Here is a 19,342-nt window from a genome sequence, read left to right on the forward strand (position 1 = left end):
TAGGTGCTATATGAATATTTATTCCTTTCCTTCACCCTCAGGATTAGAACATAATAAATGCTTAATAAATGCTTGTTGGTTTATTGAAAAATATTTTCTTTGAAAGAAACTTCACCAAACTACCAAAAGTGACCAGACTGTCCCTGTAATAGTGTGTTACCTAATGTTTAACCACTAGCTCTCTTGGGAGAAATGTAGACAGAATACACTTTTAAAGTTTAACCTGCACTGTTCACATGTTCTCCATCACTTTTTAAATTCTACACAATCAATAAAACAATAAATCAAACCTGACTTGTAGTGTTTAACAGCACTCAGATTGAAAATTTAACGATTGTCTCTACTGACCTAATAAGAGCTGGCTGCAGCCTGGCCCTGGGTCCATGGCCTCAAAAAAGATTAAGAAGTTCTTGTATATTTAATCATTTTTAAGAGATAGAACACTAACAATTGGGAGCAGGAGAAGGGATCAAGAAAGGCTTTCCCATGACTTAAGCTCCAGATAGATAACCGCATCGTTAGATAGGTGAAGACAAAGACCGAGTCATGGAAGACAGCCAGCCTGTTTAGAGGAAAAGTCCAGAAATCAAATGCAGAGTTTGGGGAAATGGAAATAGGCCCATTTGTTAGGGCCATAAAGTGCTTGATGGGGAGCCATGTGAAATAGTCCTGGAAAGGTACATTGTAACCTGATTGTGAAAGAATTGACTTGTTAAGCTCAGGAGGTTACATTTGATCCTAGAGAGGCTCTTGAGCAGGAGAGTAACTTGATCAGATTCCTGCTTTACAAGTTAAGAACTTCAACCCAAGCCCCTTCTTCCTCCCGCTTGCTCCCGGTAGAGTTTACATTTCCGAGATCTGGGACCTGGTTTTATACAGCCTTATCTTGTGCCTCGAGGTTCTCTATATCTTGGGTGCCTAGTTTGGAGTTAGCACAAAGCAAGACCTTAGTAAATGTTTTATTTGGACAAATACATACAGCCCTGAGTGGTTTAAAGGGCAGCAGCTAATTCTTGAGCTTTCCTAGGGCCACTGGAATTAGCCGTGGGGGGCCAGGACTCTGATTGGTTGACCAGGGGCCACTCCCTCTTCTCTCCTCTCCTGAACACTGCAGATTGAAGTCAGATTGGGGACAGGGGGGAGGGAGGGGTGAGCCCATGTGGGCATCCGGAGTCAGCAGTACAAGCCTGAAGCTTCGGCGGCTCAGGACAGGACCTGGAGGACTGACTGGCAGGAGAGGGTAAAGCAAACCGCTGTTCTGCCCACCTTCTCATCGCCGCTCCAGCTCCAACCCCAACCCGGTCTGGAGGCTACGACCCAGGAGCCAGGACTCAGCTGCCTGTTGTGTTCCCAGAAAAAATAACAAAACAACCAAAAAATACCAAGGGCAAAAGAAGTCCCATCAGCCAGTCCCTATGAACCCCATGGCGGGCCTGAGCCCAACGCAGCTACGGAAGGTGGGGGCAACAGTGATCGCTCTGTTAAGGGGAGAGGGGGGTAAGAGGAAGTGGTACCCTTGTTTGGGGTAAATTTCCCTAGGGACTTCAGCCTTAATCCCCAATCTTTTCCTTCCCCACCCTCCCACCGCCAACGGAACTCGGTTTGCGCCCTAAAATCGCCGCCCCCCACCTCTCAGAGTTTGGCAGGGACCTTGGACAGGGTTTTCGGAAGATTGGGAGAGAGGGTGGGGTGCGGAAGAGGGCGGGACTGTCGCCCCGGATTCTCCTGTGCTTTGATAGGAAGGGTCAGGAGGGAAAGGGGGAAAAAAGCAAAAAACAAAACTTGACTTGTGGGGGAGCTTAAAGTTGTTGCCACCCGGAAGAGAGTGGACTTGGAATTCAGGGTCTTAGTGTAAGAAGCATTAGTGGCGATGGGAGAGAGGAAAGAGCCAGGGATGGGACCAGCTGCACCTCGAAGGGGTCCTCTTGCCGTAAAATAGGGGGCGGGACTTTTAAGACCATATAGACTTATTTTTCAGATAAGGAAAAATGTTCATAGAGCTTAAATCACTTGCCAAGGTCACACAGCTATTCAATGACAGAACTGGAATTTGAATTTAGTTCCCAAATTACTCCAAATTCAGCGTTCTTTCCTCCATATTAGGATTCTATCCCATGCTCCAGGGGACAGAGTGCAAGGCCTGGAGTAAGAAAGACTTATCTTCCTGACTTCAAATCCGGGCTCCGCTCCTACTAGCTGTGTGACCCTGAACAAGTCCCTTAAAAAATCCTGTTTGCTTCAGTTCCCTGAAACGAATATGAGAAGGAAATGACAAATCACCTTCACCAACAGGACAAGACAGAATAACGACTCGGCACAGCCCCGTGATCAATAAGTATTCATTAAGCAGCCGTTATGGAGGCAGAATGCTAGAATAGGAAGTCCTGGAATTGTTCAATTAAGACCTGAATTCACATGTTGCTTGAGTTTGTGAGCTGTGACCATTTTTACAAACTATTTATAATGTTCGTCTCAGTTTCTTCATCTGTAAATTATAGTCAATAATATTTTACTTCCCTCACAGAGTTGTTTTGAGGATCAGATTAGGTGATGCACTCCTTACATCTTAAAATGCTATGCAAATACAAGTTAATGCTATAATTAATATGTTCCTATGTCTTTTCCAGGGTGCTAGGAATATAAAAATGAAAAATATATGATTTTTTCCTTTAAGGAGTCTATGTCCAGTTAGGGAAGGAAACAAGCATTCATTCATTAAACACCTACTGTATGCCAGGTACAGCGTTAAACACTTTACAAATTTGATCTCTTTGATCTTCATAATCCTGTGAGGTAGGTGCTATTAATTATCTTCTTTTGACAAGTAAGGAAATTAAGGCAGAGGTGGTTAAATGATTTGCCCAAGGCAAAGATCTTGAGGTCAAATTTGAACTCGTCTTCCTGACTCCAGGAGCTGTGCCCCATCCACAGTGCCTCAATATACCAGTAGTATATACCATATAGCACGGGGGAAAGCACTTGGCACCTGAGCTTGGAGTCAGAAGACTTGAGATCAGCATGTTGGACAACTGGTCATTTACCACTAGGGAGATGAGAATGCTCATAGAGATTTCTCCATAGAGTTGTCATGAAGAAAGCTGATTTTGTAAATCTTATTGTGATAAAAATGTTAGTTATTGTGCCATTTAATATTATGTACATAAACAATATGGTTGTAATGAAATTTGATAAATATAAATACAATAATGTAATGAATCTCAGATAGTTTGTCCTAAGTACTGAGGCAAGAGACAGACCTCTGATGGTTGGGTTGGTGAAGTAAAACTATTTGGAGGAGGTCAGTTAGAAGGTGAACTGAGATTTGAAGGATAGAAAGGACTTAACTAAAGTAGAGAAAAGAAGCAAGAACATTTCAGGAGATGGAACTGTGGGCAGAGATAGGAAAGCAGGTCAAATTAAGGAGAACCCTAAAGAGAGCCATAGAAGAGGGGCTGGGACCGGGGCAGAAGTAAGAAGACCTATGTTCAAATTCTGCACCCACACATATTACCTCTTGGTTTTAAGCAAAGCACTCTTTGGATGTGTTTCCTCATCTGCAAAATGAAAGAATGTACTAGATGACCTCTAAGGTCTAAGATGAACATTTCTGATTCTATGGATTATATGAGTCCGGAAGATCAGAACTACAACATGGAGGAATTTAAAAGCCAGGCTGAGGAATTTGAAGTTTGTTCTTAAGACAATGGAAATCCATACTCAGTGTCAAACTAATCTAATCTAATTATAACTAATTTAATAAAAATGTTTGTGTGAGAAGGGAAGAGGACTGGAGGGCCCCCAGCAGAAACATTCTGGGACCTTATTTCAGTGACTTCCCTCTTCTAAACCTTGTTCTTCAAATGTGAGATCTGGATGAAGGGAGAGAGAAAAGTCTTGCTCTGAAGAGGCTCCACTTCTTTCATAGTTCCAGGAGGATGGATTTCTGGTCCTGGAAGGAGTGTTTTCCTCCAAAGAGTGTGATATCATGAGGGAACAAATCCAGAAGATCATTGCAGAAATGGAAGTCCCATCTCACTGTCGCACTGAATTCTCTACTCAAGAAGAGGAACAGCTGCGAGTCCAGGTAGGAAGGCACTAGAATCCTGGTTTCCTGACTCTCACCACTATACCACACTGCCCTCTTCTGGTCTCTAATATACACAGATTTCAGCTTCTCCCATAGCCAAATGAAAGCTTTTTTTTTTTTTTTTTTTTTTTTTTTTTATAGTCATTTAGGTATAGTCTAATATAGTCTAATAATCACTTGGCCTTCAAACCTCTGACAAATATGTACAGTATCCTGAGCAAGTGACTTATCTATCAGTACACCTAGCAATTCTACACCTCCAAGTGGCTGAGCAGGAATTGTTCTCCAATAGTGAAGGGAGTTACCTCACTGAGGACTTCCCTGCAAGAATGAAATCACAGATCCAGTCCAAAAAAAGCTATCTGATTGTGTGGGTGGGTGGGTGGGTGTGTACTGCCTAAATCCTATCTTATATTTTTCTACAGCTAACAGCATTTATCCCGCTCAATCCAAAAGCATTCATTAAGTACCTGCTATGTATGCTAAAGCAGTGTACTAAGTAAAAATACAAATAAATAAACTGATCTCATCTCTCAAAGATTAATCTCACATATGATCTCTTAGTCTAATAGGATACAATATACTCCTAACAATGTACAAATAAGAAATATAAACTGTATTAGAAATAACCTATAGAGAAAAGACATTAGCATTAAGGGGCACTGCTTTCAGAAGATGGAATTTGTTGCTGGTAAAATGGTATACAGGTAGAGAGTGAAGAAAGCCCAGTACAGGGCCTTGAGGGGCACCCGTGGTTAGTGGCTGTGACCTGTATTAAGATCCAACAAAGGAAAGTAAGAGGGATTGATCATTATAGGTAGGAGGAGAACCAAAAGAGAACTGGGTCTTAGAAACCAAGAGAGAAGCCTATCAAGAGGAAAAAAGGGATTAGCTGGGAGGGCAGCCATGTGGCACAGTGGATAGAGCATCAATACTGAAGTCTGGAGGACCCGGGTTCAAATCTGATCTCGAATATTTAACACTTCCTGACTGTGTGACCCTGGGCAAGTCACTTTAACCTGAATTGCCCCAGCCAAAAAAAAAAAAAAAAATGGTGATATTGAATGTTAGGGAGTGCCTAACATTAACATGTTAGGGGTCACCCTCAGCACACTCTTCTCTTATTTTTTATATTGTGACATGCTTGTGTATGTCATATCCTGGACTTTTAGGGGAATGGAAATAATGATTAGGAAAAAACATTGATTATGTTGTTTTCTTCCTTCTCCTTCTCCTTCTCCTCCTGAGATAGTTTTGATGGCTAATTGGATGTAGATAGTGAAAGTTTTTCATCCTGCTTGGGAAGATGTAGATATCATGAAGAGATTAGGAAGATAGGAAGAAAAAAAAAAAAACATGCTTAGATAAAATGATAATGATGAATTAATTTCAGCACATATTAAGTTTAAAATGGGCAGAACATATAAATGGAAATGTTGAGTAACACTCTTCCCTAAGTCCAGAGCCCCTCATTTCTATGTTGTTCTGTTCTGCCCTCCCTTTTCTTTCTTTCTTTCTTTCTTTCTTTTTTTATTATAGTTTTTTATTTACCAGATATATGCATGGGTAATTTTACAGCATTGACAATTGCCAAGCCTTTTGTTCCAATTTTTCCCCTCCTTCCCCCCACTTTCTCCCCCAGATGGCAGGTTGACCAATACATATTACATATGATAAAGTATAAATTAAATACAATATATGTACACATGTCCAAACAGTTATTTTGCTGTACAAAAAGCATCGGACTTTGAAATAGTGTACAATTAGCCTGTGAAGGAAATAAAAAATGCAGTCTGTCCTCCCTTTTCACTGTATCTCTAGGCAGCCCCTGCTGTTCCCTTCATCTTAGAGCTCTTCCTATTTTTCCATCTTCTTATACTCAAATAAACCTCCAGAATACATACTATCCTTAGTGATTGTCTCTTATATTCTACCTTCTGCTCTACTTTGCTGCATATACTAGACCTGAAAGAGGACAAAGCCTGTTTTCTTTTGGCCTTCCATCCAGATTCTTCGGACAGTCTCTCATCATCCCTCTCATTGACTCTCTGGTTCCAAACCTGGAAATTCCTAGATAATTCTGACTTCACATAATTTAGTACAATGTCTTAAATTTAGTTCTTCAGTCTTTTTTGGAGGGAAGGGGTCGTGAGGTAATTGGGATTAAGTGACTTGCCCAAGATCACCCAGCTAGGAAATGTTTCGCAGTTCTGAGGCTGAACTTGAATTCAGATCCTCTTGACTGCAAGGCTAGTACTCTATCCACTGTGCCATCTAGCTGCCTTCTGGTTTTCCATTCTTGAAACTTCAGAGAATTTCAGTTTATGTACCATTCTAAATCCTGCACCTGAAATAAGTATCTTTAAAAAATTTTTGGTCCAACTATAAAATAAGCTCTTCTGTCCTTTAAAATTATCAGATACTTTAAAAATAGAAATTTATGTGTAAAATCTTTAATTCAATTTTGAGAACTTATTACTAATAAATACTCAAAGTCTGTATTTCCATGATAGATAAATCTGGAAGCCAATCATGTACATAGGTATATAATTCTTAGAAAAAACAGCCTAATCCTGTCCCTTCTAAAAATCTGCTGTTTCATTTATTTAGAAAACTTTTTACATCTTTGTCTTATTTTTTTGTCTAATAATTTCTTCGTCTAATTTTTTTTGTCTAATAATTTCCTTCTTAGAAGGATATCATTCCTGTATTATAATTTGATCATGGGGGCAGCTAGGTGGTACAATGGATAGAGTACCAGCCTTGAATTCAGGAGGACTGGAGTTCAAATCTGGTCTCAGACACTTAACACTTCCTAGCTGTGTGACCCTGGGCAAGTCACTTAACCCCAGCCTCAGGGGGGAAAAATAATAATAATTTGATCATAAATTCAGGTTAAAATTGGAAGATGTCATATTTATGTCCTATTATAGTAACTCAGAGATATTTTAGTATTAATTATTATTAAATAGATTTAGTATTGTACTCATAAAATTTCTGATTATAGATATTTGTTGTACAAAGAAAAAGAGGGACATGTCTCATATAGAGGGGGAAGAACTTTCTTAGCTCTGTTTGATTCCAGGCATGAATCACATCTGACAGGCTACAGTCACAAGGTATCAAAAGCAAGACTCAGGATTAACTAGGGGAATTTTTCTTTTCAGCAAGGAAATTGAACAATGGGGAAATAGAGTCATGAGAATCCTACCTTAGGCCATACCAAAGATATCCCCCAAATTTTTCCCAGTCATAGACATCCACCTTTGCCAGTTCCCAGACTGCAAGACATGCCATTTTCTACTATTGGCTTCATGACAATTCAGACAATTGTCTCTGTAATAAAAATTCAAAACAATAATAGTGAATAACAGTTCCAGGAACTTTTACCTTAAATAGAAAAATTTCACTAACCACAACTTAGGATTTGAATCTCTTTCCTGATGTTTCCCTAACAGTTTACATTTCATTTATCCTTTATTTATAAATTCAAACTTCTCATATTCTGAGATTTCAGATATACAGTAAATACCTAATATTTACTTTAACATGTTAGAACTACATCTTCCAGCCATTCTATATACTTTCATAATAACTAAGAATTTAAAAAAAAATTTTTAATTAATTTTATAATTATAACATTTTTTGACAGTACATATGCATAGGTAATTTTTTTTTTAATAACATTATCCTTGTACTCCCTTCTGTTCCGAATTTTTCCCCTCCTTCCCTCCACCCCCTCCCCTAGATGGCAGGCATTCCCATACATATTAAATATCTTATAGTTTATACTTGGTACAATATATATGTGCAGAACCAAATTTTGTTGTTGTTTTTGTTGCAAAGGAAGAATTGTATTCGGAAGGTAAAAATAATCTGGGAAGAAAAACAAAAAACAAACAAATGCTCACAGTTTACACTCATTTCCCAGTGTTCCTTTTCTGAATGTAGCTGATTCTGTCCATCATTGATCAATTGGAATTGGATTAGCTCTTCTCTATGTTGAAGATATCCACTTTCCATCAGAATACATCCTCATTTAGTATTGTTGTTGAAGTGTATAATGATCTCCTAGTTCTGCTCATTTCACTCAGCATCAGTTGATGTAAGTCTCTCCAAGCCTCTCTGTATTCTTCCGGTTGGTCATTTCTTACAGAACAATAATATTCCATAACATTCATATACCATAATTTACTCAACCATTCTCCAATTGATGGACATCCATTCATTTTCCAGTTTCTAGCCACTACATACAGGTCCCTTTCCCATCTTTAGTATTTCCTTGGGATATAAGCCCAGTAGTATCACTGCTGGATCAAAGGGTACACACAGTTTGATAACTTTTTGGGCATAATTCCAGATTGCTCTCCAGAATGGCCAGATTCTTTCACAACTCCACCAACAATGCATCAGTGTCCCAGTTTTCTCACAGCCCCTCCAACATTCATCATTATTTGTTCCTGTCATCTTAGCCAATCTAACAGGTGTGTAGTGGTATCTCAGAGTTGTCTTAATTTGCATTTCTCTGATCAATAGTGATTTGGAACACTTTCATATGAGTGGAAATAGTTTCAATTTCATCATCTGAAAATTGTCTGTTCATATCCTTTGACCATTTATCAATTGGAGAATGGCTTGATTTCTTATAAATTAGAGTTAATTCTCTGTATATTTTGGAGATGAGGCCTTTATCAGAACCTTTAACTGTAAAAATGTTTTCCCAATTTGTTACTTCCCTTCTAATCTTGTTTGCATTAGTTTTGTTTGTACAAAAGCTTTTTAATTTGATGTAATCAAAATTTTCTATTTTGTGATCAATAATGATCTCTAGTTCTCCTGTGGTCACAAATTCCTTCCTCCTCCACAAGTCTGAGAGGTAAACTATTCTATGATTTTCTAATTTATTTATGATCTCGTTCTTTATGTCTAAATCATGGACCCATTTTAATCTTATCTTAGTATGTGGTGTTAAGTGTGGGTCCATGCCTAGTTTCTGACATACTAATTTCCAGTTTTCCCAGTAGTTTTTGTCAAATAATGAATTCTTATCCCAAAAGTTGGGATCTTTGGGTTTGTCAAACACTAGATTGCTATTTTTATTCACTATCTTGTGCTGTGAACCTAACCTATTCCACTGATCAACTAGTCTATTTCTTAGCCAATACCAAATGGTTTTGGTGACTGCTGCTTTATAATATAGTTCTAGATCAGGTACAGCTAGGCTACCTTCATTTGATTTTTTTTTTTCATTAATTTCCTTGAAATTCTCCACCTTTTGTTCTTCCATATGAATTTTGTTGTTATTTTTTCTAGGTCATTAAAATAGTTTCTTGGGAGGGGCAGCTAGGTGGCACAGTGGATAGAGCACCAGCCCTGAATTCAGGAGGACCGGAGTTCAAATCTGGTCTCACACACTTAATACTTCCTAGCTGTGTGATCCTGGGCAAGTCACTTAACCCCAGCCTCAGGGGGGGGGGGGAAAGTTTCTTTGGGATCTGATTGGAATAGCACTAAATAAATAGATTAGTTTAGGGAGTATTGTCATCTTGATTACATTTGCTTGACCTATCCAAGAGCACTTAATATTTTTCCAATTATTTAAATCTGACTTTATTTTTGTGGCAAGTGTTTTGTAATTTTGCTCATAACTAAGAATTTTCAAGTGGAAATTCACTATTACAGACAATTATAAACATTACTATTATCCAAAATTACTATTATCTGATTTATAATAAAATATACTTCATTAAATATTTAACAGATTTCAAATATCTATTTTTATCACATCCTTTTAAAAGCCTATTTCAGGCATAACAGCATCCAGATTAAAAAAGTTATTTTGTCTAACAGCATTTCTATTTCTAAAATTTCACAATATAAGAGAATTTAGAAATGCAATGATAACATGAACAGTATCACATATTTTTAAAAAAATCTTAAACAATTTCATTTCCAAATTATCATATAAAAATCATTGATCTTATTATCTTTGGAATATTAAAACCAAGTTTTTAGGTTATCAGGTATAGAACAATTACATTCAATTAAAGAAATAATAACAATGTAGTGTTAACATGTCAGTCACTGTGTTAAACACTTAAAAATGATATTATTTTGCTCTCATAACAACTATGGGAAGTGGGTACCATTATTATTTTTTCTTTACAGATCAGAAAACTGGGGCAGAGACAGTATAACTTACTCAAGATTACACAGCTAATAAATTTCTGCAACTGGAACATAATCTGAGTTTCCCTGTATTTTCCCAGTATTTTTTTCTAGTACCTTTATTTGGGAATCTAATCTGAGATTAGAGGGGTTTATAGAATAAGAGGGAGAGGTTCTCTGACCTGGGGAAGTCACAAGCATGGTCAAGCAAGGGTTAACAAGAGGCTGCTATAAAGTGCAAACTGCTTACCTTTTTTTTTTTTTTTCCTTTCTTCATTTTGGGATTACTTTCAAACTAGCTGCTTTCCTTCATTGCCTTAGGACAATGAATCTATCCATCTTCAGAAGAACTGCTATATACTTTTAATTTTTACAAAACTTAATCCTTATTTTTCCTGAAAACAAAATCTATAGAGTGGTACCCCAAAATTTATTAAGATATTTCAGAAGGCAGTGAGTTCTTGGAATTACCCCAAATCCCAGGAGTTTTCCCCTTCGATCTCCCCTCCAAACTTATAAAATCTATCAAGATGTTTTCAGCAGTTCCACAACTTTGATTATCTTATTATTTAATCAGCCAAGGAAAGGCTAAAGTGGGAACTGGTCCTGGTTATTGGGGCAATTGCTCGAAGTATGGAAGTTCATTAATCTTTCTCAGTGTTCTAAACTCCATAGCTATACCCCTTAGAATCCTTTCTGACTAGCTGTATTTTAAATCTTTCAAGGTAACAGATCTACAAACAACACAAATATCACACAGACATTTTACAAAGATACAAACACAGACAGGATGACAAGATAGACACAAACAGTTTTAACAAAGCAGGCAGTTAGAATCCATACAGAGGCACACCATTATAGAGGTGTGTAGTTTAAAAATAACAAAGACATGGTTACAATTTTACAGAGGCACTCAGGCATGTAGAGGGGCCAGTTTATAGAGGTGTGCTGTTTCACTGATATTTTTACCAGAGTGATCCAAGATGAATCAAGTTACTGGTGAGTCCCAGGATTTTCCTCACAAAGAATGTTGAGCTCAATTAAGACAAAAGCTTGGGTAGGAATAAAGGCATAGCACTCACCAGACAAATGGAATAGGATTCTGAAGAAGTGGCACTTTGTCTATTCCTATTAGTACCCTATTAGTACTATTAGTTCAATGGCCTGGTTCTGTGTCCATTCCTACTCCTGTCATCAATTAATGTCAACTGGACTGGATTAGCCTCTAATCTGTGGATTATCAGAGCAAAACAGAACAAATTAGAGACAAGAGGGTCAGGAATCAAACAGAAGTTTAATTTCAAAATGAGGGGAACACCTTGAAGTAAAGTTTTCCTTCCTAAGAAGAGGGACTCACTTGCTTATGGCAAAGGGAGGATTTTTAAGTGTGAAAATTATAAACGACTGGATCCACCATAGGTGTTCTTGAGTCTTGAATAATACAGTCTCCAAGCCCACAACTGTATCACAACAAACTGTTTCCAAGATCTTAGGGTTGTTGAGCCTTGTGGTTGTTCAGTAGGACACAGAACCAGGTTAACATGGCCAGAAGCAGCAGCAGAGCACCTGATTTGATTTACTGAGCAATTACAAGTGTGGAAAATTGTTATGTCAAGCTTAGGTCACAGTTTGTTTGCTGGGTCTTAGCTCTGGAAAACAAGGTATCTCCTAATACTGTTTTGGCATTTTCTAAACCCAAACTATCCTCTCATACACAAAGACTTTAATTTACATACTGATGTTCCCTTAACCTCCCTGTTTTCCCAGTTCATCAACTTTCCAAACTCTCATGACCCACACCTTCACTGACTTCATGCACACAAAGGAATGGCCACATTCTTGATCTTCATTACTCTTTCATGTATAAAAACTACAAATTATCTTCTCATCCTCCCATCTGGCATATTGTATTGGCTTAGTTTCCCTGCTCAAACTTTCTCTTTTCTAATTCATCTTCTACACAGAGGCCAAATTATCTTCCTAAAGCATGGGTTTGATCATGTCTGTCTTCTGCTCAGAAATCTTCAGTGTTTTCCTAATGCTTCTAAGATAAAATACAAATTTCTTTGTTTGGCTTGGCATGTTAAGTCCTCCATGATCTGGCTCTGGACTACCTTTTTAGATTTGTTTTATATCATTCCCTGCCATGCACTCTATATTCCAAACTGACCTAATTACAGTTTCCCATACATGATATCTTATCTCCCACCTCCATGGCTTTGCACAAGCTGTACCTTACTCATGTAATAACTTTCTTTCTAATCTTCCTTTTGCAATCTCTGACCCTCTTTAACAAACAACTCTTGTGCAGTCTCTTGCACAAGGCCTTTCCTAATTCTCCTAATTGTTCACAACCCTTTTTATTTCCACTATGGTGATATGACTATACTGTCTATAATCATTTGTATGCCATTAGGAGAATGTTGTCTCTGTGAGCGCAGAAACTTTCACTTGATTTTCTGTCATATCACAACCTCTTACTTTTTCACATTTATCTCTGCTTCATGCTTCCTAAACCTATTTTTTATAGTCAGGAGGACCTCTATTGGACTGGTCCTTTTGCACTTTCCCAGTACTTTTTGCTTTGATCTCACTTTCTTCCCTTCATTGCCAGACTCTTTTAGAAACAGCTAAATGGCAGAGTGGATAGAGGGTTGTTGTTGTTTAATCTTTTCAGTTATGTCTAATTGGTCATGATCTTATTTAGGGTTTTTTTTTTTCATAAAGATACTGGGTGATTTGCCATTTCCTTCTTTAGCTTATTTTATAGAGAAAACTGAGACAAATAAGGTTAAGTGACTTGCCTTGGTCATAAGCTAGTGTCTGCAGACAGATTTGAACTGTAGTATTTTTGACTTCAGGCTTACTGCTCTTTCTACTATACCACCTGGCTGCCCCTAAGAGTAAGGAAAATCTGAGTTCAAATGCAGCTTTAGACACTTGTTAGTTTTGTGACTCTGAGCAAGTCACTAATTTCTTTATATTTTAATTCTTTCAACTATAAAATAGAAGAATAGAAAGGATTGTTTGTGAAGATTAAAAGAGATAATATATATGAAGTACTTAGTACAGTTCCAGACACATATATGCTTAATAAATGCTTGTTCCTTTCCCTTCTTTTCTTTATTTAATTAGTTCAACTGCCTTCTGCTCCAGAACACCTTGCCCTCTAGAACAAATTGCCCTTGCATTGCTAGTCATGTCTTGCCATGATAACTGCCTTACCATCTGATTTTTACATTCATTTTAATGCTGTTTATTGCTAGTGGACCACAATGACTGGTTTTACCTCAGATTTAATCTTAGCTCATACTTGTATTCCTCCTCACTTCTTCCCCTTTGCGTTTTTCCAGGGATGGCTCAGATTCCACTTCCACCATGAAAGCTTTCTTCATCTTTCCAGTTTTAGTGTTCTGCCTATCCTCAAATTATATTTATTACTGAATAATTTATAACTATTTATCATATATTTTTGAGGACAGGGACGGCCTTGTTTGTTTTTTGGTCCTATCCCTACTGTCTCACAAAAAATAGGAGTTTAATAAATAATAAAATAACTTTTATTATTTATTAAACTCCTATTTTTTCTAAGTATCTAAGGTTAGCAAAATACTTAAAATATTACCATATTTGATCTTCATAACAACTCTGGGAGACATAATCTCTTACATAGAGATGAGGAAACCTGGACAAAGCATAATTGACTTGCCCAAGGTGGAGGGTATGTGGCAGGGTAGAAAAAGGAGAAAGGAAGGAAAGGGCATCAACACCTCCTTAAGTTATCTGAAGCAGGATTTGAACTGACATTTTTCGACTCTACATCCAATATCCTAGACACTCAGCCACTTATTAACCTTCTGTTTAATTAGGTTAAATGAGAAAGGCAACATTTTGTAGGGGAAAAAGCACAATACCTAGAATTAGTATAGGATCACCACGCTTTAAATTCTGGCTCATGGGGCAGCTAGGTGGCGCAGTGAAGAGAGCACCAGCCCTGAAGTCAGGAGGATCTGAATTCAAATCTAATCTCAGACACCTAACACTTCCTAGCTCAGTGACCCTAAGCAAGTCATTTAACACCAATTGCCTCAGGGGGAAAAAATACAGGCTCAGTTACTCACTATTCTGATGACCCTAAGCAAGTCTCTTCACTTCTGTGTGTAGTATGTAAAAGATATAGAGGTTCTAGATTAGGATTCTAGAAATTCTAGATTCTTCTGTGTGTCCTGGACCCCAACAGCAATTGGGTGAAACCTATAACTTCCTCCTTCCCAGAATAATGCATAACATAAAATGCATAGGATTGCAGAGGAAACCAATAGTAATGAAATAAAGTTGTAATTTTTTCTCATTCAAATCCACAACTTCCTTGGAATTTATCCCAGGTTAAAAATGCCTAGTCTAGGAGATTAATGATTATACCTTTGACCTTTAAACCCTCAGATAACTGATGATAACAAAATGCAGGTCTCTGAGATACAGATTACAGAATTTTAGTCATGAGCTTCTTGTGGGCTTAGTTCTTGCCCTCGTTCCTTCTTTCCTCTTCCTGGATGGAGATCCAGTTAAATTCCTTTTCCCTGGGACAAAGATGTTTTAGGGATAAAAAAATCTTCACTGTTAGAAGATCCTAGTCCCAGAGCTACACTCCTTCGCCCCTCCTAATGCTTTAGCCTGAAGTCACACAGGGTCTGTTCCAGTCTATTTATTAGAAAGAATAGCAGAAGCTGTCTTACTGGCCCTTCTCAAGATTCTGGCTCTCAGAATTCCTGTAAGCTTTGAGTCCTCACTTGGAATCATGATATCTGGGTTTAATCTAATAGTGGAGAAGATACTATATTTAGTACCTTCCTATTTAAAATATAGCCCAGGGAAGCAGTGACTAAAATATTATTACCATTTTCTTGAAGGAGCTAGGATCAGGATCCAAACTAGGGCTCAACTGATGCCCCTAGCTTGGTAAGTCGCTTGCTCCATGGTGTTTGGAATGAAAGATCAAAGAAGTATCACTGACTTTGAGCAGCTGACCTCTAGCCTCCACAAGTCCTGACCCCACCAGTAGAACTGATGAACAATCTTCGCTCTGCCAATAATTTGATGTATGGCTTTGAATTGTTTTCCTCACTTACCCACACCTCTCACAGGGAAATACTGACTATTTTTTGACCAGTGGAGACAAGATCAGGTTCTTCTTTGAGAAAGGAGTGTTTGACAAGGAAGGTAAGACATGGATAGGGGCAAGGGCTGGGTTATGTAGATATATATCTAAGCTTGAAGGGCTGGGGGAGCAAGACAACTGAATTTTTTTTTTTAATCTTTTCTAGCTACTGAAAAATGGATTTTCCTCTGGTTCTTATCATCTTTTTTATTTCATAGGCAATTTTCTAGTCCCACCAGAGAAGTCTATCAATAAGATTGGTCATGGTAAGGATGGTTTTGGATAACCATAGGGGAAGGCAGAATAACCTGATGCGTCTGTAGATCCTTGTACACATTGTTCTTCCCTGGCCCTTATCATCCCTTTCACACCAAGGGGAGCTTGGTCTTTCCTAAAAGGTGGGGGGAGGTAAGGGGTGTTCCTTTCTCTGCTTCCTCCTTTTAATAGTTTTCTAGTTTTTTTTGAATAGTAGGTATACATAGTAGCCTGTGTCCATTTTCATCTACTCCTGTGACAATTCCAACACTGAAGAAACTGCGACCCTCTCCCCGTAGTGCTGGGAGCAAGTGTATTTTGTGGGTCAGGGAAGGCTGGCTGTAGGTTCCTGCTTTCCTTCTTCCATCACAACCCTCTGGGCAGTCCTATGCCTCTAGACAGTCCTATACCTCTGGGATGCTGTGGTGTGGGCTTCTATAATTTGGCTTGGCTATTTGACTTGGCTGCCTCTAGCTTTCCTTGATGGGGAGGATTAGGCAGCAGTGGATTAGGAGAGCCTCTCAGATTCCATCAGTGTGAGTCAGTCTCCCATCTCCTGCTCTTACAGCTCTGCATGCTCATGATCCTGTTTTTAAGAGTGTTACCCACTCACTTCAGGTGCAGGTGAGTGAGAAAAAGTTCCTTTAGAATTCTCCACTGTCTTAGAGTCCCTTCCCAGAAGTATGACAAAACCCTGGACTCCAGTTTGTCTTCATGGCCTCTCCACCCCCATCACAAAGTCAGGTAGACTTGGGGCATATATAGTTGGAACCCCTAACTCTACCCCACCCCTTTCACCTCCTAAACCAAAGCTGGCAGAAGAATGGAAATGATTCCCCATGTCCCAACATCTTTGTACTTTTAAATGGTATTCTATTATTTCCATGCTAATAAAAAGAAAATAGATGCTCCTCTTCATCGTCCTATTCTTCCCTTTTTTCTCTGCCAAAGGGAGAAGGAGCAGTTTTAAATCCAGGCTAGGAGAGTGGCTAAGCAATGAGGCAGGGATAGAGATAACTCTATGGAAATCTCTCAGATATGAGATTAGTGATATTTTGTGATAATGCAGTCTTGAATCTGAATCGGTGAATTGTACTGTTTCTTAGGAGTTGGTCAAGAGTCTGGGGCTTGAGATACCCGTGATAGTTCAAAGCATGTACATCTTCAAGGTAAGCGTCCTACTCGAGCACTAATTCACTTTGGGGCTTTGGGGAAATCTTTCTGGGATCCAGTTTGCCCAAGTGAAAATGCAAAAGGTTGTGAGGAGCAAAGTATAACATAGGTGTTGAAAACTTTTTTTACATAAGGGATTATAAACAATAGCACCACTTGGTCCAATTTCAGAAGATTTTAAAAGGAGGATGATATTCCCAACATAGTGGGAGAATTTTTTTTTTTCCTCTGATTTTAAACTGAGAAAATTCTACCAAGAATGAGATGGCACAGTGGATAAAGCACCACCTCTGAAGTCTGAAGGACCAGAGTTCAAATCTAGCCTCAGACATTTAATGCTTACTAGCTGTGTGATCCTGGGCAAGTCATTTAACCCCAACTCCCTCACCCAAAAAAATAAAATAAACAAGAATAAGATGATCTTGGAAAATTCTAAATTTCCTTATATCTCAGTCTCTCTCCCTATTTCACCCTACCCACCTCTTTTCTCTTTCAGCAACCACACTTTGGCGGGGAAGGTGAGCTGTGCATAGATTCCTGTGTTACCTAGCAGGGTGTATATAGTGCATAACTCATATAAAAAGTGATAGCATTCTGAGGAATTAGGAAATTAGTTCCCTGGCTCTTTGTGGGTAGGGGGATATGGAATTAATTTTGAACCAGTCATAACCATGGAATGAGGAGAAGTTTATTTTGGTAAAGAAAAGGGGGCAGGAAATGAATATTGGCTAAATGGAAAGGGAGAATTCAGCTTTGGGATCAAAACTGGGTGAGGGAGGGGGCCAGGGTATAGGCTGCAAACCCACAGGTTGGTGGGTTTGCAGTTACCCCGCACCAGGATGCCACCTTTCTCCACACTAAGCCACTGGGCCGAGTACTGGGTGTTTGGATTGCCCTGGAGGATGCCACCCTGGAGAATGGCTGCCTCTGGTTCATCCCTGGCTCCCACACAGGTAAGCAGAGCCTCTCTGAAACATCTTCCTTCTTCCTTTCTGGATCTGCCCAGAGGGAAATCCATTTAGAGGCATCTGAGGTTCTTCACCTGACTGTTCTTGTGAACAATGCAGGCGGCATTTTCCGAAGGATGGTACGGGTGCAGACGGACTCTGTGGGTAGCACCAATTTCATAGGCTCTGAACCAAATTACGACAACAGCCGTTTCATCCCTACACCTATTGGGAAAGGTAAAGGGTCTAAAGGTTATCTATCACATGCTAGGAAGGAACTTGGATTTTAGGTGATTATGTTAAGCAATTGAGACCAACAGCTCCAAGGTTGTATCTTTGGGGTAATTTTGGGGAGACCATGCTTATCCTCTTTGAGAGCAACATTGGATTTTCCTGATTAAGGGCTGTAGCTGCCAAGTCTTAAGCTGTGATTTGTCAGGTGATAGACTAGGGGTACATCCAGATAGGGGGACACAAGCACTGGAATGGGACATGATCAGGTAAAGAAATGTGACCCTTTTATCCCTTCTGCCAGGGGGTCTTATCTTGATACATGGAGAAGTTGTTCATAAGAGTGAACTGAACCACTCCACACATTCTCGTCATGCATACACCTTCCACATCATGGAATCCAAGGATACTCACTGGAGCCAGGATAACTGGTAAGCTGTGGTGCTTCAGGAATCAGGCAGCCTGGCTCTTTTCTCAGTTACTATCTACATGCATCTTTTCCTTCTTGTTTTCCCCAAATGTTTCAAAGACCTTAAGGGTATAAAAGAGCTGAAGATTTTTAGCACTTCTCTCTTCCCTTCTATTCAGGCTTCAGCCAACACCAGAACTGCCCTTCCCCCTACTGTACACTTAATGCCAATCAGCAAGATGGATTTCCCTGCCCTTCCAGGTGAAGATTTGGGCCTAACATTTGGATACATCAAATCACTCCCTGCTTCCCTAGAGGTAGGAGTGAACTGTATTACATCATCACTTGGATTTTATAACCTAGGCCTGATGCTCCCTCTGCCCACTGGGGAACATGGCCTTGTTTTTGTCCTGGACAACTGAGTATCTACCACCTCTGGTTCTCTTCTTGGGATCAACCCCTAGATAACCCTCAGACTCCCCGGTAAAGAAGAAAACAACCTGGTGTGTGGAGTAGGGGGGAAAGTATGGGGAAGGGGGGAAGGAGCATAGAAGGAAGAGGACATGAATGAAAGTCATCTAGAGTGACAGTCATTAAATAAAAAACTACCAAATGCGTAAGATATTTTCTGGTGTTCTTTTACCAAATAAACAAAACAATATTGTATGAGAGCCAAAATCTGTCACACCAGTCCTACCTAGCTTATGCTAGTGAGTGATTTAAGGGAATTATATCATTAAATTTGATAAAGGAGAAAGAACACTAGATTGAGTACTGTTGTGCACTGTCAGGAAACCTCTCACCTCTTTTCTCTGAGCTTCAGTTTTTTTCATTTATAAAATAAGCTATGAGGGAATATCTACAGTTATGATTAGAAATTTATGACTTGGTATTGAGCAGTTAGATGATTTCTG

General features: G+C 39.0%; 1 protein-coding gene across 2 annotated transcripts; it reads left to right on the forward strand.

Annotated features, from left to right (window-relative positions):
- The first annotated feature begins 1,107 nt into the window (after positions 1-1,107).
- Positions 1,108-19,050, forward strand: PHYHD1 (phytanoyl-CoA dioxygenase domain containing 1). 2 transcript variants are annotated; one of them, XM_074284939.1, is made up of 11 exons: positions 1,113-1,457; positions 3,926-4,084; positions 15,400-15,475; positions 15,632-15,679; positions 16,237-16,292; positions 16,775-16,837; positions 17,338-17,359; positions 17,666-17,794; positions 17,909-18,025; positions 18,324-18,450; positions 18,608-19,050. In XM_074284939.1, the coding sequence occupies exons 1-11, from the start codon at positions 1,416-1,418 to the stop codon at positions 18,651-18,653; spliced, it is 885 nt and encodes a 294-aa protein (XP_074141040.1). In that variant the 5' UTR covers positions 1,113-1,415; the 3' UTR covers positions 18,654-19,050. The 2 variants fall into 2 exon arrangements, with proteins under 2 accessions (XP_074141039.1, XP_074141040.1); XM_074284938.1 differs by lacking the exon at positions 17,338-17,359 and having other exon boundaries at positions 1,108-1,457; positions 17,635-17,794.
- Positions 19,051-19,342: the final 292 nt, after the last annotated feature.

This window comes from Sminthopsis crassicaudata, chromosome 2 (assembly GCF_048593235.1).
Source record: "Sminthopsis crassicaudata isolate SCR6 chromosome 2, ASM4859323v1, whole genome shotgun sequence".
Taxonomy (NCBI): domain Eukaryota; kingdom Metazoa; phylum Chordata; class Mammalia; order Dasyuromorphia; family Dasyuridae; genus Sminthopsis; species Sminthopsis crassicaudata.